This window comes from Mixophyes fleayi, chromosome 1 (genome assembly GCF_038048845.1).
Source record: "Mixophyes fleayi isolate aMixFle1 chromosome 1, aMixFle1.hap1, whole genome shotgun sequence".
Lineage (NCBI taxonomy): Eukaryota > Metazoa > Chordata > Amphibia > Anura > Limnodynastidae > Mixophyes > Mixophyes fleayi.
The window spans coordinates 435,482,634-435,507,732 of NC_134402.1; the positions used below are offsets into that span (position 1 = coordinate 435,482,634).

The 25,099-nt window shown below is 43.1% G+C and overlaps 1 protein-coding gene across 1 annotated transcript in view; it reads left to right on the forward strand.

Annotated features, from left to right (window-relative positions):
- ADAMTS12 (ADAM metallopeptidase with thrombospondin type 1 motif 12) overlaps window positions 1-25,099 on the forward strand; it is a 461,827-nt gene that overhangs the window by 281,917 nt on the left and 154,811 nt on the right. Inside the window, exons 14-15 of the mRNA XM_075214451.1 lie at window positions 21,579-21,699; window positions 23,601-23,845. Coding sequence (XP_075070552.1) covers window positions 21,579-21,699; window positions 23,601-23,845 — 366 coding nt within the window. The remainder of the gene's footprint in view (window positions 1-21,578; window positions 21,700-23,600; window positions 23,846-25,099) is intronic.

Consider the following 25,099-nt stretch of genomic DNA (forward strand, 5'->3'; position numbering starts at 1 on the left):
CCCTCTGGAATGCCAGATCCGTCTGCAACAAGCTGACTGCTATCCACGACCTCTTTCTATCTAACTCCTTTAACCTCCTTGCCGTTACTGAAACCTGGCTCTCCGATTCTGATACTACTTCCCCCGCTGCCCTCTCCTATGGTGGCCTCTCCTTCACCCACTCCGCCAGGCCTGGTGCCCGCCCAGGTGGTGGAGTTGGCCTCCTCCTCTCCTCCACCTGTACTTTTCGTGTCATTCACCCTGAACCCTCCCTCTCCTGCTCCTCTTTTGAAGCTCACTCCATCCGCCTCTTCTACCCCATCCATCTCCGCGGCACTGTCATCTACCGCCCCCCTGGCCCCACCTCCCTCTTCCTTGACAACTTTGCTAGCTGGCTTCCTCACTACCTCTCCTCCGATCTCCCCTCGATCATTCTCGGTGACTTTAACATCCCCATCGACAACCCCACCTACCCTGCTTCCAGCAAACTGCTCACCCTCCATTCCTCCCTTGGTCTCACCCAATGGACCTCCTCCTCTACCCACTGCCTTGGTCACTCCCTTGATATTGTCTACCTATGTAATCTCTCCGACTTCTCCATCTCTCCCTTTCCTCTATCCGACCACCATCTCCTCTCCTTCTCTCTCTCCTCTTCTCCTGCTCCCCTCCCCCTGACCAAACCTACTCTGTCCATACGCAACCTCAACGCTCTTGACCCTGCCTCTCTGTCCTCCTCTCTTGATACCCTCCTTTCTCCCCTTTCCTCCCAGGCCTGCCCCAACCAGGCGGTCTCCCTCTACAATCACACCCTCACCTCCGCTCTGGACGCGGTTGCCCCTGCCCACTCCGTCCACCCCCGCTGCTCCAAACCCCAACCCTGGCACTCCAAATTTACCCGCTTCCTCCAAAAATGCTCCCGTTCCGCCGAACGTCACTGGAGAAAATCCCGCTCCCTGGCTGACTTCCTCCACTTTAAATTCATCCTTTCATCCTACAGCTCTGCCCTCTCACTCGCTAAACAATCTTTCTTTAAATCCCTCATCTCTTCCCAGTCCTCTAACCCCTGCCGCCTCTTTGCCACCTTCAGCACTCTCCTGGCCCCCTCCCCTCCCCCCCTCCCTCCTCCCTGACTGCCTCCGATTTCGCCTCCTTCTTCTCCTCTAAAATCGAGGCCATCCGACTTGAAATCTCCTCCTCCACTCTCTCTTCCACCCCTCCCACTCTTCTGTCCTCCCCCCCAACCACCTTCCCCTCCACTCCTTCCGTCCCACCACCGGCGAGGAAGTCCACTCTCTCATTTCATCCTCCCCCCCACTACCTGTCCCCTGGATCCCATCCCCTCCCACCTTCTTCACTCCCTTTCCCCCACCACCTGCTCCCACCTCGCTCACCTCTTTAATCTCTCCCTCTCCACTGGCATCTTCCCCTCCTCCTTCAAACATGCTCTCGTATCCCCCATTCTTAAGAAACCTAATCTCGACCCCACTTCTCTCTCGAACTATCACCCCATATCTCTTCTCCCTTTTGCCTCCAAAATTCTCGAGAGGCTCGTCTGCAGCCGTCTCACCTCCTACCTTTCTGAATACTCCCTCCTTGATCCTCTCCAGTCTGGTTTCCGCCCTCTTCACTCCACTGAAACTGCCCTGGCTAAAGTCACCAATGACCTCCTCTCTGCAAAAGCCAGGGGCCACTTCTCCCTTCTCATCCTCCTTGACCTCTCTGCAGCCTTTGACACTGTTGACCACCCCCTCCTCCTTCACACCCTCCAGTCTTTCGGCCTCTCCGGCCCAGTCCTGTCCTGGTTCACCTCTTACCTTACTCACCGTTCCTTCTCTGTCACCACCTCTGGGTCTCTCTCCCCCCCATCCACCCTTCCAGTCGGGGTCCCTCAGGGCTCTGTTCTGGGACCCTTACTCTTCTCTCTATACACCTCCTCCCTGGGTGAACTCATCAGCTCCTTTGGCTTCAGCTACCACCTTTACGCTGACGACACTCAACTATACCTCTCCTCTCCTGATCTCTCTCCCTCCCTCCTCTCTAGGGTGTCTGCCTGCCTCTCTGCCATCTCCTCCTGGATGTCCTCTCGATTCCTCAAACTTAACCTTGCCAAAACTGAGCTCATAGTTTTTCCTCCCTCTCATACCCCATCCCCTTCTGACCTCTCCATCACTGTCAACAACACCTCTATCTCCCCTGTCCCCCAACTTCGCTGCCTTGGTGTCATCCTCGACTCCTCTCTCTCCTTTGGCCCCCACATCCTCTCTCTTGCTAAATCCTGCCGCTTCCAGCTGTGCAACATCGCTCGCATCCTCTCCCAAGATGCCACCAAATGCCTTATCCACTCTCTGATCATCTCCTGCCTGGACTACTGCAACCTCCTCCTCACTGGCCTCCCCCACTCTCATCTCGATCCTCTTCGATCCGTCCTTAACGCTGCACCTATGCTTATTTTCCTCTCTCGCCGCTCCTCTTTTGTCTCCCCCCTCTACCTAGCCCTTCACTGGCTCCCATTCCCCTTCAGAATCCTCTTTAAGTTCCTCACACTCACCTACAAGGCCCTCGCCAACTCCACTGCGCCCTACATCTCTACCCTCCTCTCTATTCATGCTCCATCCCGCCCTCTCCGTTCTGCCTCTGACCGTCGCCTCTCTTCCCCCCTTATAACCTCCTCCCACACGCGTATCCAAGACTTCGCCCGTGCTGCCCCCCTCCACTGGAACAAGCTCCCTCCCTCCATCAGAACTTCCCCTAATCTGTCCAGTTTCAAATGGGCCCTAAAAACCCACCTTTTTCTTAAAGCCTTTCTGTCTCCCACTTAACTTCCTACCTTATCTTCTGCCTCTGTCCCCCTACTCTCCCTCTCTCCCCTGCGTCTCTCTGTCTGTCCACCCCTCCCCTTAGATTGTACGCTCCTCTGAGCAGGGCCATCTCTCCTCCTGTTTCCACCACTTCTAACTCTGCTCTCCAGCTACTTAGCCCTCCTCCTCGAGGGTCCTCCACCCCACGTCCACTCTCGCTCCCTCCTCCCCCCTGGGGGTCTCCCTGTCTTCCGCGCCCTCCTTCTTGGGCCCCGTCGTTTGCGGATCCTCCCTCCCCCTTCCCCGCCCTCTCTAGCTGTGCATTGAGCTTACTGAGTTGCTGTGTTTACTGTACTGTGCTGTCTCCCATTGTATTGTAATTTTGTTTGTCTCTGTACGGCGCTGCGGATGCCTTGTGGCGCCTTATAAATAAATATTAATAATAATAATAATAATAATAATAAATACCACAGGATTAGCAGGTAAAACCATTCTGAAGATGGGGTCTGTCTTTAATAAAGAATAATATTTCTGTATGATCTTTGTAACATTGTGAGATTCTGTTTTGAATTTGGATATGAATCTATCTATTCTTCAGTTTGCATCTTATTTCCTATCTCCCTCTTATTTTTATCACTATCAATATTATTTTCTTACAATAAAAAAAATCCTATTAGCTATTAGTATATAATATTTGTTGAAAGGAGGATTCTAATAAAACATCCAGGTATTCTTTTTCTTTAAACAAGCCCAGTAATTCTCTTGCTTGTGATTCAAAGACCTGTGGATCCAAGCAATTGCATCGTACTCTCTGTTGTTGTCCCTTGAGGATATTTTTTATCCATGGGCGATAATGATTACCTTTAAAGGTCAAAAATTTGATACCATCTACTGGCTTTCTATAAGTAGATGTAGAAATTTGACAGTTCTTGACAGTAAGGGTGATGTTGACAAAATTCACAGATGTGGTACTGACGTTGTGAGTAAATTTGAGACTGAAGGAAATATCAGATAAGATTAGAAAAAAAACAAATAATAGTGTCACAGTCCCCGTCCTAAATAAAAATAAATCATCTATGTAGCGTCCATAAAGCGCCAGATTTGCTCCGACATGGTCGTAGGACTGTTTGATTATATCCATGTATGGAACATACTCTAAGTGAATTACAGCCATTAATGGGTTAACACAAGAGATAATATTGGGGCCTGTCAATTTTTTTTATGTTTTCTATTAATGACCTTGTATATGACCTAGAGATTATCTAAATTTGCAGATGACACCAAACTATTTAAGGTTATTAATACAGAAGAAGATGGTATGGTGTTACAGGAGAAGATGCTGGAGAGTTGAGCAGAGAAAAGCAGGGCGAAATTTAATGTAGATAAATGGGAGAATTAACACTTGAAATTGGATACAATTGGTCAAATCTAAGAGTGAAAAGGATAGAGAGCTGAATAGCAACACTCAGTGCCAGGCAGCTGCTGCAAAGGCTAATAAAAACACAGTGGCGCACGCAGGAGGGGTTTCTGGGTCTCCAGAAACCCCCCCCTCCGCTAAAAAGTGCCCTACATATCGGCACTGTAGTATACAGCAGCCGCGACGCTGTCTCAGAAGTGTCCGCGGCGGTGCTGTATTGCATGCGCTGCAGGTCTCTAGGAATTTAAATTTTTTTCGGGGGCGGAGGAAACCTCCCCCGAAAAATCCTCCGTGCGCCCCTGAAACAGGTATAGATGCATGTAATGAAAACAGTTTTATCACTATTTAAGTCAGTAGCATATAACATTTTCAATATGGGGTAAAGTTTTGTGCACCTGTTTACAAGCAAAGGAGAGGGTTCACAGCTCTGCAACCTTATTAAGTAAAGCTACCAAAAATATTTTACTAATATGCCCCTCGTACTAGCTGGAGCCCTGGGAAAAAAGTAAACTAGCAATTCAAGGCCGCTGACCACTTTAAAATGGAAGCGGAATGTGTGTGAGCGGGACGATAAATTGCAGTCCGCTCTTGGGAAAGGTCTCTTGATTGCAGCTTGTGATTGGTCCTCCTGCTCACCAGTGTTCCCTCTAAGCTGAGCAATCTGGAAAGGAAAGAGTTAAAAGGTCACTCTAATGAGGGCTCCACCCGAAAGGTTTGCATTCACAATCTGCAGGATGTTTCCTAGTAAGATACAGGTTTAACTCTATCATTTCCAGATTGGTCAGTTTAGAGGGAACACTGCTGCTCACCCCCCTCCATTGTATCCTTCCTGAAAATACCATTTTTATTGCTATCATTATAGTCGGTATTATTATTTATAAAAACGCCAATATAATCTGTAACATTGCACTGGAGGCAATACATTATAACAATTACATGATTTCCAAATTTTGGAAAACATGAGAAAATAGAAATAAGAACCTTGCTCAAAGAACTTACAATCTATTATAATAGGAGTTGAAAGAAGAAATTATGTTTTATTATTATTAACACTTCTTTAAATAGTGCCAGCATATCCTCCAGCTCTTTACAAATGGGAAATGACACAATTATAAACATGACCGGGTATTAACAAACAGACAAAGAGGAGAGCTTGCAATCTATAGGAAAATTGAAATCTCATACATGAGGTTAAATGTCACGTATTGTATATTGGTATAACCAGATTGCAAAGGGAAGAAGTGCTTAGTGTTACAAAGCAGTTTAGGTTTGGTGTACATAGAGGTTTTTTTGACAATAGAAGAATAAATGGGTGGTAATTAAATATGGAGGAAGGAAGCACCAATTAGCTTCAGTGGTGCCATCGCAAACAACAACGATGAAAGTCCTGGGGACTGTCATTCTCATCACCTGCAATTTATAACTACTCCGGACCTGCCACAAATATTACGGCTATCTCAGATTTAAATATACGTATTTTTCCAGCTCTGCATTCATGTGCCATGACACATGCATGCCCTTACTGTACTCTGCCATCTCTGGAACAACACCGTCTCACCTCTCCAGGTGCAGGGTGGCGTAAGTGGCACAATCAGGCAAATCTGCATGAGTGCAGAAGTGTGGGACCACTTTCTGGGCATGCACATCATACTTGCCTACTTTCAGGCAGTGCAGTCCGGGAAAGGGACATGCCCAGAGGGTAGGAGGGGGCAGGGTGTGGTCAATCGTGTCATTTTGGCCCCGGCCCCCCACAATGGAAATAACGTTTTGTCACGGGGACGGGGCCAAAATTTTTGGCCAGGGAATTGCGGGATGCGGGAGCCTTGACTGCTCTCCCGGGAGTCTGGGAGACCGACCCGAATTTCGGGAGTCTCCCGGACATTCCCGGAGAGTGTCACGTATACACAAGAATTACCACTGACTGGTGTTGGCGCTGCTAAATGAGAGGCGTGGAGTCTAACGCACCCTCAGTGTACACCAGGGACCCCCGCAAGGAGGTGTGGGCTTTGCTGCATGAGGTGCGCAGGTCGCGGTTCTCCCAGATAGCCACCAGTTCAGTGAAATAAGCATAGTCAGACAGGCCGGTTCGGAACCAAGGAAACACGGTACCACAGAGAATAGGCAAGAGAGTAGTCAGGAACGGTCCAGGGGTCAAATGCAGTACGGGCAGCAAGGTACAGTGGGAGATCCGGAAGAGTAGTCAAGGAAGCCAAGTTCAGTATTCAGGAGACACACAAGTAACGCAGGGAAGGCTGGAGAGGCATGAACCAATACTCTGGTACCCTAATGGTGCCAGAGTGAGGATAAAATACAGAGGAGAGGAAGGAGGAGGAGAGGAGTTTCCGGCGATCAGACAGCTGCCATGGGAACGGACTGTGGCATACTGCGCATGCGCGCTCCTCGGAGGTCAGCTTGGCGAAAGGATGTCCTGTTGCTAAGCAACGGGACGAGGGCAGCGATCAGAGGGCGACCGTCTCTAGCACCCCTGAGGGGTGCGGAGGCAAGGCCTGACAGAGAGTTGGCAAGTATGATGCACATAGTGATTTCACAAGATACCCAGCGTTAACTGGTGTACTACTCACTCTGCATCGGCTCCTCTACAATTTGTTTCATTTTTTGCCCTCTGTGTGTGTTCATCTACTGTCTGGCCCGAGTGTTGGTGGCCAAATCTATCCAGTGCCCCTAGGTGGCCAATTTTATTTTTTTCCACAAGAATTACAAAAAAACAGTTATATGTTAGGTGCCGTCCCCGCACCTTCACTCAGTGCCGGGGACGGGCGCCTGATTCCGACTCCTCGCGTCCCGTTTCTAGGCAACGGGATGAATGACGCACATCCGCCCGGCCGCGCATTGCCTAGCAATCCGGATCCAGCGCACCCTATTTCAGGAAGTCTCTGGCACCATTAGGGTGCCAGAGTATCGTGGATGGTTTCCCTGCTCCAGCATCTCACAGTTCCCAGCTGTTTACTGACTGACTCTTTGGCTCCCGACCCAGCTTGTCTGACACTTCCTGCAGATCTCCCTTGGGCATTATTCTCTCCTTTGGCTTTGACCCCGGACCGTCTGACTACGCTTTTGTTCACCTCCTCTGTACTGCGCTGCCAGCACGGCTTGACCTCGGATCGCCTAACTACGCTTCTGCCTGAACCTAATACCTTCCAACCTCTGGTCTGTACAGAGTCTCCTACCTGCACCACCTTACTGGTGGCTAGCCCGGAGGGCCGCAACCTGCGTTCTCATGCAGCAAATTCCAAACTTCCTTGCGGGGGTCCCTGGTGAAAACCAGGAGTACGTTTAGACTCCACGCCTCCAGGTTAGCAGTGTCAATACCAGTAAGTGGCCTCAGCGTTTGAACCGTGACATCATATAATAAAAAGACTGTAAACCACTTGTGTTTAGCCTATGCCGGAAAACTATCTCCTTTCCTTGTATCTCTTTTTTTTTCTGTGGTGTCAGATCTAATTTATTAGATCTGAGCCCAATTTACATTTTGCGACACATCTCTAGCTATTAGTTTATTAGTAACTATATTATGGATGTATAATTAGCTATACCCAGAATGCACGATGCCAGAAGCTTGACACTGAGCTCTGGTGATCTGCTTGCCAGTGATGCATGAAATTAATAATAGCCACAATAACAAAACTTGTCCTAGTGATATTTGGCGTTCCCTATGGTAATCTGTGCCAGATAGGGAAAATGATTTCCTTTGGGGCAGAGAATACAGAGAACCGATCAGAACTTGAAGTGCATACAAAACCGTGAACATTTGAAAATGATTAAGCAAACTAGGAGTGACATTTGGGTCACTAATGCTTCACTTAAGTACTCAGGATGAATGTCTAATAATTGTGTTAGTGGCAGAAGAATTGGATACATTAAGGGAGAAGCAGCTACATTAGTTCATTTCATCTAACCAGCTGCTACTCTCTTTAATGATTCATGTGTCAGCGTTTAGAGCAGTTTATGTGTCATGGCAGGGAACCTAGTTCACTAACAGCCTAGAAACATAGGCTTAATAGGTGTTGGCTTTTATTTCAGTTGTCTGAATGCAAAACATACAGAAGTGGCTAATTCTGCATGTAAAATATAATTTCGTTTCATATTTGCATTTGTTAACATATTACAGATGTAAAAAGAAACATCAGCCATGTAGTTCAATAGGACAGTGCCCCTTAGCAGTGCCGATTATAACAATTACAGACCCACACTGGTGCCCAAACGGGGTGTATTATGACTGATTACCCACTAAAATTTTCTCTATTCAGCACTTTTGAATTTAAAAAAAATAAACACACAATTATCTTCACCTGAAGTGTTTTAAGCATACTTGCCTACTTTCGGCAAGTGTAGTCCGAGAGAGGGGTGTGATTAGAGGGCGGGGCCAAAATGACGTCATTTAGGCTAGGCAGTTGCGGGATGCGGGAGACTTGCCTGGTCTCCCAGGAGTCTGTGAGACCGACCTGAATTCTGGGAGTCTCCCGGGCATTCCGGGAGAGTTGGCAAGTATGGTTTTAACATATGCAGCATTAATCATACTCTACATACTTTGCAACAATTTGCTAAAATTTGCCAGCGCTCTTTGCAGACAGGAGTGTTTCCTGAACCACTAACGGACAAGAGGACTACATGACTAAATACAGGGCAGTTGCAAACCTTCGATTTGTAAATAAGGTTACTGAGAAGGTGGTTGCACAGGAAACCCATGAGCAAAACATAAAAAAATATACTGGCGCCAATCAGATAAATAGGGCAAAGTTGGGCGTTGCTTTGGGGATTTGGTAGCCCGCAACCATAAAAAATTTACAATAACAATGAATAAATAGCTCAAACATTCACTCAAATATACACTTGAATCCAATAAATAGGAAATCGATGTTATCAGCATATTTAACTTTCATTAACATTAAAATCTTCTAGTCAATCAGTGACAAATGAAAAGCTGTCATTAGCTAGGGCTAGTTTTGGATAAAAATGGTATACATATGAACAGTTTACATATAAATCACATAAGCAATTTTTACCAACAGTCATGTAGAGCACCACGGATTGTGGTATATTAATAAATACATCGCTTGTTAGGAACTTAAAGCTTGGAATGATTAGCAGCAACAGATCTTTTGCTGGTAATCTAAATCTCAATTCTGTTCAATTACAGATAGCAGATCAATAACGTGGTAAAAACAAGTTAGTGCAAAACGGATCCTTAATCTTAGGAATAATGTCCCATTGAGATATTGTACAATAACAGGTTCACCCTTCCCAGTGTGTTCCCAGAGAGAACATGGGTTGGACATGGATAACAGGGGTGCCATGTGGCTTTTTTTACATTGTCTGGTACCCCTGTTTGGCCTCAGCTGACCAGTGCATGATGATTTTTTTGCCTAATTAGTCCAATTGAGACTAAATTCAACTGAATTCGTCAAGCATGTAGGGCTTCACCAGCCATTAAACATGGCCAAGAGCAATTGAATCCAGTTCGTCTTTTACTAATTTGTAGTCTAAAATGTATTAGCCTGTGACCACTATGTGTGTGTGGCCATCAGCAGACCACACTAATGGGGACCCATTGTATTCGGCTGTTCAGCAATCACGCGGAACCTCCAAATCTTAATGTATGTCACCATTTTTTGTGGGACTGTATTAGACAGTGTAGTGGTCATTATAAGTGGGGTTAATGTGGATTTGCTCACGTTTTTTTAAGCGATCAGTACTGGCGCTCACTACTATGACTATTATGTGTCAACACATTTCTAGAAAATTAAGATTTTGTGCCTGGAATCTGCAAAATTACTCTGCTCATGCCCAGGACAGGCTCATAAGCCTTAGAACGCAGCGACGTTCAATTAATCTTCGAGCTCAAAGGACACTTACTAGAGCCTACGATTTCAGAGGCGTAGAAGGAGCCTTTACCTATAGTCAGTGTACAGTAATGGCGTGCCAATCTTGATGCATGCAGCAGTGTCCGATCCAAACTCTGAGCATCTTAAAAGTACTTGTCTTTCAGCCGTATCTCTTGCTTCACCTATATGTCTATAGTTGCTGTAAAGTTAACGGTGTAAAGTTAATTATATCGTTATTAATCTGTTTGTGGTTTTTTTGTAGTTATACTTGGTGTCAGTATCCCGAGCATTGGGATACCGATTACCACAGATTACACATATATATTGGACGTATCTTGCAGTGTCTTGTCTAGACCTATACCTGTATTCATCACCATATGTATCTTCACACCCGCTCCTTGTGAATTCGGGCGTGTGTATACCTGATTTCCATCAACATACATTGTGCTATGTATGCGTACCCTGATGAACCAGGCCCGTACTGAGTAAAGCTTATATGCTTTGTCATACTCACACTTGCATTTATCATGTTATAGCAGTTTTTCTTTATTAAGATTGGCACCTATTACGGCACTTTACAGAAATGACAGAAAAATAGGGATGATAGGAACCAGCTTTACCATTACTAGACTGTACTGTTGTAGATACTGGGGAACAATAATTTTTTCAGAAATGTAGTTTAAGGGAAAATGTGCAGATATAGATGGATGCTTTTAAAAATAATGCAAAAAAAAGGAACATTAATTCCAAGGGAGCAAGGTCATTACATAATTCCTCCAATTTTTCAATGAAGGGAGGGAAGACAGTAGATCTCATGGGTTTCTTTGGTAGCTATGGAGAGACTCCAATGCCTGGCACAGAACCACCTTACCAATACACATGACAGTACATCATCATCATTATCATCATCATCATCATCATCAACATTTGTTTATATAGTGCCAACAAATTCCGTAGCGCTTTAGTACATGCCCTATTTTCATTCGTTCCTGATCCAACATCCGTCTTGCTAAGAGGACTGTGAGCCCTGCACCGGCATCTATTCATAGAAATCAATGATTTGGCAGAGAGAATAGATAGATTTAAAAAGTCAGTCTGTAAAAACTAGAGATGGTCACTGACCCCCGTGTTTTGGTTTTGGATTCGGTTTTGGATCTGGATTACCGTCGTGTTTTGGTTTTGGTTTTGGTTTTGCAAAACCGCCATTGCGTGTTTTGGTTTTGATTTTGGTTTTGGTTGGTTTTGTTTTGCTATTTTTTTGGAAAATCCATGTTTTTGGGCCTAAATTAACCCAATTTAGTGCTCCAACTGTTTTAGAGACAAGTAATCTAATTGTTGAGGTAATAAATCATCCAAAAAAACAGTTTAATTCTTCGTTGGTAGACCTATTCTACACACAAAACAGATTGTCTTCCTCTCCATCTATGCATATTGGCAATGCAGCCATCGTCTTTGAATGTATATTACACCCTACACTTATAGTTAAATATGTAAAGAAATGGAAAAAGCCAGTTTGGTTTCTGTCTCTCAAGGCCCCCCTCCACTTGTATAAAATACCAAAAAATTCAGCCATTATAGACTGTACAATATTAATTGACATGGAAAAAGCCAGTTTGGTTTCTGTCTCTCTAGGCCCCCCTCCACTTGTATAAAATACTAAAAAATTCAGCCATTATAGACTGTACAATATTAATTGACATGGAGAAAGACAGTTTGGGGTCACTCTGTCTCTCTAGGCCCCCCTCCACTTGTATAAAATACCAAAAAATTCAGCCATTATAGACTCTACAATATTAATTGACATGGAAAAAGCCAGTTTGGTTTCTGTCTCTCTAGGCCCCCCTCCACTTGTATAAAATACCCAAAAATTCAGCCATTATAGACTGTACAATATTATGAAAAATGGACAAAGCCAGTTTAGGGTCACTCTGTCTATGACACCCTACCCTTAAGGATAAATTGCCCTAACAGCAGCCTTTCAAGATGGTATGTGATATGGAAATGCCACAAGTCCCTTTCCTCTTTGGGGGTAGATTGCACCCTACACTTACATAGAAAGTTTTGAAAAGATATTATCGGCATCATCTTCAGCTTAATCCTCACCCTCATCGGTGTGTACGTCATCATCACAGACTATCAATTCATCGCCGCTTGAATCCGCCATTAGAGAACAGTCAGTGCTTGGATGTCTTGGATGGTGAAGGCCTTCCTCGTGGAAGATGTAGTTCATTTTTATAAACATCATTTTCTCCACATTTTTGGGAAGTAACCTTCTACGGCGATCACTGACTAAGTTCCCTGCTGTGCTGAACACTCGTTCAGAGTACACACTGGAGGGTGGGCAGCTTAGGTATTGCAAAGCAAGTTTGTACATGGGTTTCCAAATGGCCTGCTTTTCTTCCCAGTAAGGAAAGGGACTGTCTGACATTTCCATATCAACTACCTCTTGAAAGTAATCCTCCACCATCCTTTGCATGTTTATACTCATATTGGATGGAGTTATGGGCAAAGTGACACATTTTTTTGAAAAATCCTTCAAACCAGCCCAGATGTTAAATTGTTCTGGTCTGCCCCCTGTGTCTTCCCTGCTTCTTGTTTGGAAATTTAATTTTTTACGAGCAACAGCTTGAGAAAGTGAAGGAGGACACGTCGTCAAGCCGAGGCCCAGTTCAGCGGCCAACTTGCTGAGCAATAGCTCCTTGCAAAAGTTCACATCTCGCTCATTTACAAGTAAAGACTCAATGTAGGTTTTAAACCTTGGATCAAGCACAGTGGCCAAAACGTACTGATCCGAGTTCAAGATCTTAATAACTCGAGGATCATTGTGAAGCGAATTAAGTACTTGATCGACAAGGCCAACATACTTTGCTGAATTGCTTGCTTTCAGCTCCTCCTTCATTTTCTCAAGCTGCTTTTCCAATAGTCTAATTAAAGGAATGACTTGGCTCAAACTAGCAGAGTCTGCACTGACCTCACATGTCACAACTTCAAATGGTTTCAGCACCTTGCACAGCACTGAAAGGATTCCCCACTGTGCAAGAGTGAAATACATCCCCCCTCCTTTCCCAATGTCATGACTTGTGCAATATGCTTGGATGGCTTTGCGCTGTTCCTCCATCCTCTGAAGCATGTACAGGGTGGAATTCCACCGAGTTACCACCTCTTGCTTAAGTTGGTGGCAGGGCAAGTTAAACTGCTCTTGGAGCTGCTGTAATCTCCTACATGCTGTGGCTGAATGCCTGAAATGGCCTGAAATTTTACGGGCCACCGAAAGCATCTCCTGCACCTCACGGTTATTTCGTAGGAAGCTCTGCACCACCAAGTTGATGGTGTGAGCAAAACAGGGAATATGTTGGAAATCACCCAGCTGTAATGCTCGCACTATATTGTTGGCGTTATCTGAAATGACATACCCTGGGGAGAGTCCGAGTGGTATAAGCCATGCATCAATCACATCTCTCAGTTTGCGTAACAAATTGTCAGCCGTATGCCTGTTAGTGAAGCCGGTGATACAAAGAGTGGCCTGCCTGTGACAAATGTTACGTAGTGGTGTACATGCTGCTGCTGTTCCTGCTGGTGAAGGTGAATGACCAACCCAGTGGGCTGTCACAGTCATATAGTCTTTGGTTTGGCCACTTCCACTTGTCCACATATCTGTGGTTAAGTGAACAGTGGGCAGAATGGCATTTTTCAGCGCAATCTCTACATTTTTACACACTTTTTGGTATAGTTGTGGAATAGCTTTACGGGAGAAATGGTGTCGCGATGGAATTCTGTAACGCAGACACAAAACCTCAATTAACTGTGAAAAACCAGCTGCATTTATTGTGGAGATTGGACGCAGATCTAACACTAACATTGCAGCCATGGCGTCTGTGATTCGCTTGGCGACTGGGTGACTGCTGTCATATTTGCTTCCCCTCGCAAATGATTGTTTCACAGTTAATTGCTGAAATGTAGGACTGCTCATTTTATTAACCTGCCTCTGGGATGACGATTCACCCCCAGCAGCAACAACAGCAGCAGCAGGACTAACGCTTTCTTCAGAGGAATCAATAATAGTGCCGGAGTCATCCAGCCTTAAGTGGGATGCCGGGCTAACTCCGAGCGCTACTGAGGATATTGATGAGGATGGTGTGGTGGGTGTATTTTGTAGCCGTCGGTATGTCGGTGAGCGGAGGGTCTTAGCTGATGAGGGAGTGCTTGTATTCTTTTGGGAAGAACTTTCAGCTTTTCCCAACACTTTGCCATGAACTCTCGTTAAATGGCGTAACATAGACGAGGTTCCAAGATGGTTAAGGTCCCTCCCTCGACTGACTGTGGCTTCACATACACTACAAATGGCTATACAATTGTTGTCTGGATTTGGGTAGAAATAATTCCACACATAAGAAGTGGATTTTTTTGTTTTATGCCCAGGCATGACAATGGCCTTTTTCTTGTCACGTGCCAGAACTGCTGCCACTGGTGCAGGACTTACACAAACAACCTCATCCTCATCAACATCCTCATTAGCGCCCTCGTCGCCTACACAAATCTCCCCCTCATCCTCTTCTAATTCCAAAGTGGCATCCTCAATTTGGGTATCACCGGCTGCACTCGGGCTATTAAGGCACACATCAGCAGAATGCTCACGATTAGACATCCCACTGTTGGATGGACTCTCCACAGGGATTGTTGTCATTTGTGAATCAGAGCAAATATTCTCCTGTAATGCCTCACTGTTATCTTGCAGCTCGGCTTTGACGCGTAACAGTAGTTGTGCACCAATTGTAGGCTGGGTAACTTTTTGGGATCTGCCACTAATAGCCAAAGGTGAAGGCCACATTCTCTCTTTGCCACTGCGTGTGTAGAATGGCATGCTTGCAATTTTTTTTTTATCGTCACTTAACTTTTGCTCAGTTACACTTCCTTTTCGCTTCAATACAGTAAATTTTTTTTTGGTTTTTGTTTTTTGTACTAATTTGAAAACACTCTGTTGTTTGACATCGCCTTGGCCAGATGACGTACTGGGAACACTAACATCAGGACTGGTGACAGAACCTGGTTGCTCATTCAGATCATATGTGGACTGCTTTGAATCCATTCTGAGCGCAAACCACTGGGGAGTGCTAAAAATTATTTAGTAGATACTGCTGACAGTTATGACTTTTGACAGCCAGAAATATTAATGCACAATTAGGGAGGACACCCCAAAAGCACTGAGGAGTGCTAAAAATTATTTAGTAGATACTGCTGACAGATATGACTTTTGACAGCCAGAAATATTAATGCACAATTAGGGAGGACACCCCAAAAGCACTGAGGTGTGCTAAAAATTATTTAGTAGATACTGCTGACAGAAATGACTTTTTACAGCCAGAAATATTAATGCACAATTAGGGAGGACACCCCAAAAGTACTGAGGAGTGCTAAAAATTATTTAGTAGATACTGCTGACAGATATGACTTTTGACAGCCAGAAATATTAATGCACAATTAGGGAGGACACCCCAAAAGCACTGAGGAGTGCTAAAAATTATTTAGTAGATACTGCTGACAGATATGACTTTTGACAGCCAGAAATATTAATGCACAATTAGGGAGGACACCCCAAAAGCACTGAGGAGTGCTAAAAATTATTTAGTAGATACTGCTGACAGATATGACTTTTGACAGCCAGAAATATTAATGCACAATTAGGGAGGACACCCCAAAAGCACTGAGGTGTGCTAAAAATTATTTAGTAGATACTGCTGACAGAAATGACTTTTGACAGCCAGAAATATTAATGCACAATTAGGGAGGACACCCCAAAAGCACTGAGGAGTGCTAAAAATTATTTGGTAGATACTGCTGACAGATATGACTTTTGACAGCCAGAAATATTAATGCACAATTAGGGAGGACACCCCAAAAGTACTGAGGAGTGCTAAAAATTATTTAGTAGATACTGCTGACAGATATGACTTTTGACAGCCAGAAATATTAATGCACAATTAGGGAGGACACCCCAAAAGCACTGAGGAGTGCTAAAAATTATTTAGTAGATACTGCTGACAGAAATGACTTTTGACAGCCAGAAATATTAATGCACAATTAGGGAGGACACCCCAAAAGCACTGAGGAGTGCTAAAAATTATTTAGTAGATACTGCTGACAGATATGACTTTTGACAGCCAGAAATATTAATGCACAATTAGGGAGGACACCCCAAAAGCATTGAGGAGTGCTAAAAATTATTTAGTAGATACTGCTGACAGATATGACTTTTGACAGCCAGAAATATTAATGCACAATTAGGGAGGACACCCCAAAAGCACTGAGATGTGCTAAAAATTATTTAGTAGATACTGCTGACAGAAATGACTTTTGACAGCCAGAAATATTAATGCACAATTAGGGAGGACACCCCAAAAGCACTGAGGAGTGCTAAAAATTATTTGGTAGATACTGCTGACAGATATGACTTTTGACAGCCAGAAATATTAATGCACAATTAGGGAGGACACCCCAAAAGCACTGAGGAGTGCTAAAAATTATTTAGTAGATACTGCTGACAGATATGACTTTTGACAGCCAGAAATATTAATGCACAATTAGGGAGGACACCCCAAAAGCACTGAGGAGTGCTAAAAATTATTTAGTAGATACTGCTGACAGATATGACTTTTGACAGCCAGAAATATTAATGCACAATTAGGGAGGACACCCCAAAAGCACTGAGGAGTGCTAAAAATTATTTAGTAGATACTGCTGACAGATATGACTTTTGACAGCCAGAAATATTTATGCACAATTATGGGGGACACCCCAAAAGCGCTGGGGAGTGCCAGATATGAAGAAAAAATAATAAACCTCTATCCTCCTCTCTGCACTAGCGATTTTGGTTAGAGCAATTGCAAGAACAATATTGTATTCTCTGTCCCTGCTCTAATTAGCCTATGACTACACCCTGCTCTCTCCCTCTGTCAAATGGCGATGGATTGCTGTGGAGGCATGTATTTATAAAGTTGAAGTATCGCGAGAACCAAGCCCCGAGATCCGATGACGTCACAATGACGTTCGGCCTCGATTTGGATTCGGAACGGGCGGGAGAGTACCGAGCTGCTCAGCTCGGTACTCGGATACCCAAAGTTCGTGTGGGTTCGGTTCTCGGAGAACCGGACCCGCCCATCTCTAGTAAAAACCACTATAAAGCACTTTCTTTAAATAATTATCTCAATTTTAAGATTGTTCTGATTTTTGATTTTGACTTTTGATTTAGTACATTTTCTGTAGTGTTATGTTAAGGTATGCACAGTTACTGGCATATACAATATTGTCATAAGGGGAAAATTTTAACATTGATTAGGGGTGTTCTCTTACCAACCCTCCCCCCCCCCACCCACCCAGTCAATTATGGAATTCTTAATATTGTTAATATTGTATGTCCCAGTAACTGTGCATATTTAACCATAAGAGCCAACTTTTAAAAATGCCCCCCCCAATCCATCACATATTGAAATCGCATATGAACAAATGCTTGGTGGTAGCAGACATACTGGGGTTCCCCGAGCACAGAGCTGGCTCAATTGTACCATATAGTAAAACTTCTATGTATTCAATGGTCTATATTGTGTACAAGTAAGAAATTGGGAATCTGCGCTCCCTGTGGGTGTAAGTAGGATCACAGATCTGCTGTCATGGGGGGCAAATAGTGAGGGAAGAGAAGTTCCAACCCACCTAGAGAGATAAAAGTTTATTTTGTCCCCTGACGCAGAATGTGAAAAAGCTATATGTGTATATATTGTATACAAGTGTAATGGTTGGCATCCCAGAAGTAGTGTAAAGAAGGATTCTACAGGCCCGGTGGTATGGTAGTGAGGCGAAGGTCCCCCCAGTAGTGTTGGAATAAGACAAGGAACACAGGGTTAAAACTGCATAAACTCGTGGGTCTATTCTCTTTGTTGTGGCATAAGGCTTTATCACAGAACCAGATAAGTAGCGGTAGTGTAGGGAAGTAATAGCTTGATACTATCAACATGCAATGTTATTCAACATGTCACAAAATAAATAACATTTTAGGAATCTTGGTTCAACACTATCTAAACATAAATCAACACAACACAAAGGTCACTAAATAAATATATCCCACTTTAAATTTAAGCACTGTGCTTCAGTGAAATGGATTTCACTGGATTGATACTTTAGGAGATAACCGATTGCTATGAGTTGATTAAACAAGTACACTAAATGCTGCGACAGCAGATTATATAAACCAATCAATCATAATACTTTTAGTGAAATTATACAGATCATACTTATCACACAAAAATCAATAGAGATGCAACAAAAAGTAATCTGGCTGGTTCATGTTAGATGCATTCGAAGAAATGACTGTAGACTATGGTCACTTTGCGATATACAAAACCCAAAGGGGCAAATTATAATCCACAGGTTTAAGCAAAGTTTCAGCCGACACATGAAGCTTATTTACTTGTACAAGGTGAAACCAGTAATCAACTTGATGCATGCGTGACTCCTGATCTCCATAAACAACGGCAATTCTGCACAATAAATAATTTTCAGTGTAAAGGACAATGTCTATTTAACAATCCATCTAATGGAATAAGCAGATCTCTCCCAGCAATTGTAGGGTTAAACAACTTGCAACTCTCTCTGCAGCAACCATTTTTAGGCAGTTTTACAATATAATCAAACGTTTGATGCAATATAGACAAACTCTTGGGACAAATGATTTCTCTCTCTATGTCCCTTGCACACTGCGTTAGCTTGCAGGTAACTTTAAATAGCAGATTTGGCTGGAATAAACTTTCCCTTCAGACAGCAGTATAACCTCTCAATAGAAATATTACAGTCTCGGTTAGAGGTTTAATCACACAGTTTGTTGTCTCATTTGTTTCAATAACTTGAACATAGCAAACGAAAAAACATCATAAACTTATCTGTTTTCATATGAGTCCTGCTGACATCTGATAGGCACTTGAAAGCTAGGTCTTTTCCTACTTCTTCAAAGATGTCTCCCTATGGGCTGGCTTTTAAGTCTCAGAACTGCAAAAATCCTTCAGGACAAAGCAATAGCATTCAGTAGCTCTTTGTGGGAAGATCCTCCATTATCACAGGCAGCCTTTATAGCACATTTCACACCAAAAAAATCCATGAGTCTCTGTTTTTTGCTCTTACCCTTTTCCCCAATAATTTCTTGGAACCTTCTAGTTCATTCATTGCAGTTTGCCCACATCAAGATGGCCAACACAATTTGCATTTAACCTCCCAACGGCACTCTGGGGAACTGTAGTTTTCCGAATCAATGCCTACAGTAATATACCTGTGATTTGCAGGGTATTACACAAGTCTAAAGTATGCTTCTGAATTCGAGTTCTTCAAATTGTATGATTGCTCTGGCAGCAAATTATATTAATTGTTTTAATTCACACTTTTATTAGGCCCAGCTGGAACAAAATATTGACTATTTAATTGCATTATTAATTTTTCATGCTACAAATAGCAATGTCACAATGTCTCCTGTGTCATTGTACAAACCCATGTTCATAGTCAGGTCAGTGTTTCTGCCCGGAGAATTGTAATTGGGATTATAATTTGGGCAACCGATAATCCCATTAAAGTCAATTTAATTTACATGGTTTCGTGTTTCTATAAACTCTATTTTCTTTACTAGTGCACTGGAGATCCAGTGAGGTCAGATATTATGTCCAGCTCAGGGACACATGTCCATCTATTCTGGTCATTAGCCTCCATTATTATTATTATTATTATTATTATTTAACTGAATCACTCACTTTTAGGGCTTTTATGACTACATTTGATTATTGACAACTTTTATTCAATACTTTATTATATTCAATGATTTTGGACAGTGACTGACTCATGAGCCTATATAATATTCACTGATTTGTAATGGACTAATTCTCTCTCAGAATGAATGTGTCCTATTTACATGCAGGGCCTGATTATCCAATAGGCTGACTAGACTGCAGCCTAGGGCGCAATGCTTTTTTTTGGGGTGGAGTGGAGGGTGCAAAATATTTGAGGGTGCAAAATTGTGATAGGGAGAGGTATAAACTGAAATTCATTTTAAAATATAAGAGGGCAGCGTTTCTCTAATCATGAAAGAAAAACGTAGCAAGATACTAATCTTGAGGTACTCCCATGGTAAAGACTGAAGACAATGAGTCATTCTTGGGCGGGTGCATGAGGTTAAGCGCTTAGGAGTAGCAAGGATGGCAACAGGTGCAGACAAGAGAGCCCCCTACACATCTTCACCCTCAGTGGTGCTTGTTTTTGCCTCCACTCTGCTATACTGAAAATTAAATAAGTGACAAAAATTGCTGTGAGCTTAGTGGAGCTAAGTTTTGAAAACACCTTAGTATACACATTGGTGGGCCAGTGAAGGAAGCGGAATTTTAAATTAAGGCCAGGTTCGTTGTTACCTACCATGTATTAGTCCGGAATATGAGAGGGAGCTATGAGCTTATAGTATGGCCCTGTTTACATGTGAACCACGAATTATACTGTATGAAAAGCCAATGGTATATTTATTCTCTGCATGGTACTAACAATGTTTGCATTTATTTGATTGTGGAAAAGACTGTTAGAAATTACACTTAGGATTAATTAAAAAAAAAAAAAAAGGATTTGGAAGGCATCTGATAATACAGATATCCATCTGAGATAATCATTGTAATAAATAAAAATATATTTCTTCTTTTTTAAACTTCTCCCTCATTGGGTGATATTGCTCTGTAGATGTCTCTATCTTTCTTTAAAAAAGTAGTCTAGAAGTAGCAAAAACAGCTGTGTCACCTGCTATTATCACGCTCCGGTCACGTTTGATTGACACTGACCATATGCTAGAAATCCGCAGTTTATTGTATAGAAATAAAATATTTTACAGATGTATCTAATTGATTTAAGTTAAGCATTATAGAATGTGATACAATACAATTCTTGCACAAATGAGCTGTTACCCATAGCAACCAATCCTATTCCAGCGCACTTCAGAGATGAATGGCGCATTGAATTATTACTGTACAGCCCTATGTAGAATGTTAAAGTTTGTAGTGCCTGGAGCCAGAGCCGGATTTAGACCACATGGGGCCCTAGGCAAGATACTGGTTTGGGGCCCCCTCCCTGAAAAAATCCATAGCACTATAGTTTTTTAGGACAACATATACCCCTATTCAGGGGCTGGCTGGAAGACTTTAGCCCAGGGGCGCAAGCACATAGCACTGGCCCATAAGTAGCGGCCCATTTTTAAAGGGTGGTCTCACCGCCAGCCCTGGGAGGGCCCTCTGGGGACCGCTGGGCCCTAGGCAATTGCCTAGGTTGCCTAATGGTAAATCCGGCCCTGCTTGGAGCCTCGGGCCTGCTATCAGCTTTTCAGCAGACTGTAAATGAGTTGTGCCAGCCACTGTTCAGAAAGATAAAGTCATATTTAAAATGCAAAGCTGAACAGCACTTTAATCCTCTGGACGCTTTGAATCAATATATAAGTGTATTTCAACCCTGTTGATTCTGACTATAACATTTATCCTTTAGAGCGTTGGCTGCGACTATGAAATAAATTCCAACGCCACAGAGGACCGATGTGGAATCTGCCTGGGAGACGGCTCGAGCTGCCAAACGATCGAGAAAACGTTTGATCAGAGTGAAGGATTTGGTAATTGTTTTCCCCATTCTTCTTGAAAGGCAGCGTTTATGATAAACCAGAAAGGTGTTATGTGACCGATAAAAGTAGATAATATTAACCCTTGGTTCCTCAGCTAATTGCAAGTCAATGTCACTGTTTACAACACAATCATTTTCAATTACAATTTAGATGGTTTACTACCTTACCAGCATTTTTTTTAATGCCCACCTGTTCCCCCCCCTGCTTCCATTGGAACAATATGGTTTGCTCAAATCATGAAAGCCACAGCAGATATCTGTATGATTAAGGCAGCTATTGGCAGGCACAACTTAGGCTACAGATGTTCAAGCAGTTTGTACTGAGTCCTGCAAATAGATTTTTGAGCTACTTTTTCAAATCGCGAAATTAATGTGGAGGAGGGGGCAGCTATAGACAGAGGACTCACTAGAACCACTTCCCCATCCTAAAGACCATTTTAGACATTCAGGGCCTGATGCCGAGTTAGCAGCAAAGTAAATAAAACAGAGGATGCACTAGAACCACTTCCCTATCCTAATAAGCAAATAACTTTTTTTTGTTTACATGCAGGGAAATACTGGCTGCTTTTGCATAAGCACGCAAATAGTGGACAGCTTTATTTTTACACTACAGTAAGTTAGGACATGCCCCTGCCAACTGTAAATCTGTCTGCATATTTTAAATTTGTTCCCCCCCAAACCAAAAAAAAGTGCAACAGGGCTCTGTCAAGGTGCAAATTTCCCACTTTTTTCTGCTTTGCTCCTTCCTTAGTAACAGGCTGTTGCAAGACTGGTCCTTACATTGAGAATATCGGGCCAACCCGGTCTGTCAATCAGTGGACCAATTGAATAGCAGTGGCTCTTTCTGTTATTAAATGCCAGGTCCAGTATTGCTGTGGTGGCTAGAGAGGGAGGGGGGAGGCAGCTCACAGGAAGTGTAAAACAGCTGTGTACCCTGTGACATCAAAAAGAGTGGAAGAGGTTAATAACAGGAGGTTCAAGACTTTATCTAGAATCAGGAGGTGGACTCTGCCTGTTTGCTAACTATTGTTACAGCAAGTCTTCAACTCAGACTGAATGGCACCATGACCGCAGGTGGGAGACCACTGATGTCATGCTCTACTTCCACCCCTGTTACCCCCCCCACTCTTCACACCACCAATCATGAGGGGACAATGAGCGTTGGGTTGACCCAGGGAGGGGGCCAGGATTGGGTGTCTTGTGAGAAGGGACAAAAAGGGATGCCCAGGGAGGGAGAGGGGTTGTTGGAGAATCTTGAGAGAGCAAGAACTTGGACTGATTGAGAGTAACTGTATTCTCTCAAGACCAGAAAGTATTGCAGGAGCTTCTCCACACAGAGTGGAGAGCACCTTTAGGACTGAATCTGTCACCACTCCATTGGGAGGCACTTATAGATTCTGGGGAATTAGTGAGCCTGCATCGTCAAGGAGACTAATGCCCAGGGTCCCACCAAGCTGGAGGAGAGTTGTCCGAGCCCCCGGGGTCCTCAAGGTTTTCAGACTTACCCACAGTTGTTTCTGTTGTCTTTGAGTTACTGTAAACCCTCGCCAACTTGGACTATCTTCTGTGGACTATTATTGCTGGGACTTTGTTGGGAACTTTACTTGCACTGGTGATTGTTTGACACTTGTTAATTTTGGTGGGAGAACAAGTTTCACCTTGGGGAGCACTGTTGTATTTTACTAAGTGTGTGCACTTTGTTTAATAAAAGGGATTATTATTGCTTTCCTAACTCTTTACCTATGTGGCCTGTGAACTTAGGGGACCAGTATCTAGTGAGCTTTGGTTCCAACCCAGCTGTCCTCACACTGGCCATTAATCTCTAAAACAAATAAAAAAAAACTCCCAGAATGTTTTTCACTTTAAGGTGCTGTCTCCATATTTTTCACCCAGGATACGTGGATATTGGTATCATTCCAAAGGGAGCAAGAGCAATAAAAATAAAAGAGGTTGAAGCCGCTGGAAACTTCCTTGCGATAAGAAGCGAAGACCCTGAGAAATATTACTTGAATGGCGTATTCATAATACAGTGGATGGGTGATTATAAAGTGGCAGGAACTACATTTCATTATGACAGGAGTGGAGATCTGGAGAATCTGACCGCTGCAGGGCCTACGAATGAGTCAATCTGGATACAGGTAATTAACAAATAACTACAAATGAGTCAAGAACCTATTGAGACCTCTTCAAGGATGTTCTTTGTGGCTCCTACTGAAATTATTGTATTTTGCCTGGTGCACATTTGTAATTTTAGATACTCTTTTATTAGTCCAAAGATTATTAAAATGTTACATGATGGGATTTGTGGAAAAAATGATCTCATTTATATTCAGCCAGACAGAAATTAAATGTTTGAACAGCTTCACGTAAGATGTTTTAGCTGAAGGGGATTTTCATATGTGCTTTGGGCTTTGTAAACGCGTTCAAGGTTTTAATGCACTGTTCCTGAAGTGATGCGAGCGGAATGAATAAATACTTCACTATAAGGACAGCTGCTCTCTAAAATAAGCATGTTTAGGGTGGATTAGAAGGGAGAAGAAGAATATGACACAAATCAATTCCTGGGGGTAAATGTATCAAGCTGAGAGTTTTCCGGCAGGTTTGAAAAAGTGGAGATGTTGCCTATAACAACCAATCAGATTCTAGCTATCATTTTGTAGAATGTACTAAATAAATAATACCTGGGGGTAAATGTATGAAAGTCCGATTTCTGCAAGTCGCCGGAAATCGGCGACTTTGCAGTGAAAATTTAAAGGGACGATGGCTTGCAAAGGCAAACTTGCCTTTACAAGCCATCGCCGCTTTAAATTTTACCTGCAAAGTTGCCGATTTCCGGCGACTTGCAGAAATCGGACATTCATACATTTACCCCCTAGAATCTGATTGGTTTTTCAAAAGCGCCGGAAAACTCTTAGATTGATACATTTACCCCCTGGTGTTCATTAGCAACAATATGGTGGTATTTGAAAAATAGCAGATAATGCAATCAAATATAAAGAATGATGTAAAAGATAGCATGAAAACATACAGCTCATAAAGGGGCCTGTATCATTAAGGAGAGAAAATGTAAGGACAGATTTATAGATGGGGTAGGCCATGTCCTAGATCAACTTTAAATTGCAGTGTAAAAATAAAGCTATCAAGTATTTGTGTGCCACATGAAAAAACAGCCAGTATTGAACTTATGTGCATAATAATCAACTAATTTGCACCCCTTGCATTGTAACATGGTTTTGTCCAGGAGCAAACTTACTCCTTTTTTTTGCTTTGCTCTCCTTAATGACTTAGGCCTGAGACCGACTCTATATCTTAAGTTTTCAAAAATAACTGGAACTTGTTTAGTTACTCTATAATGTAGTTACTCTTGTTTCTGTTGTCTTTGATTTACTGAG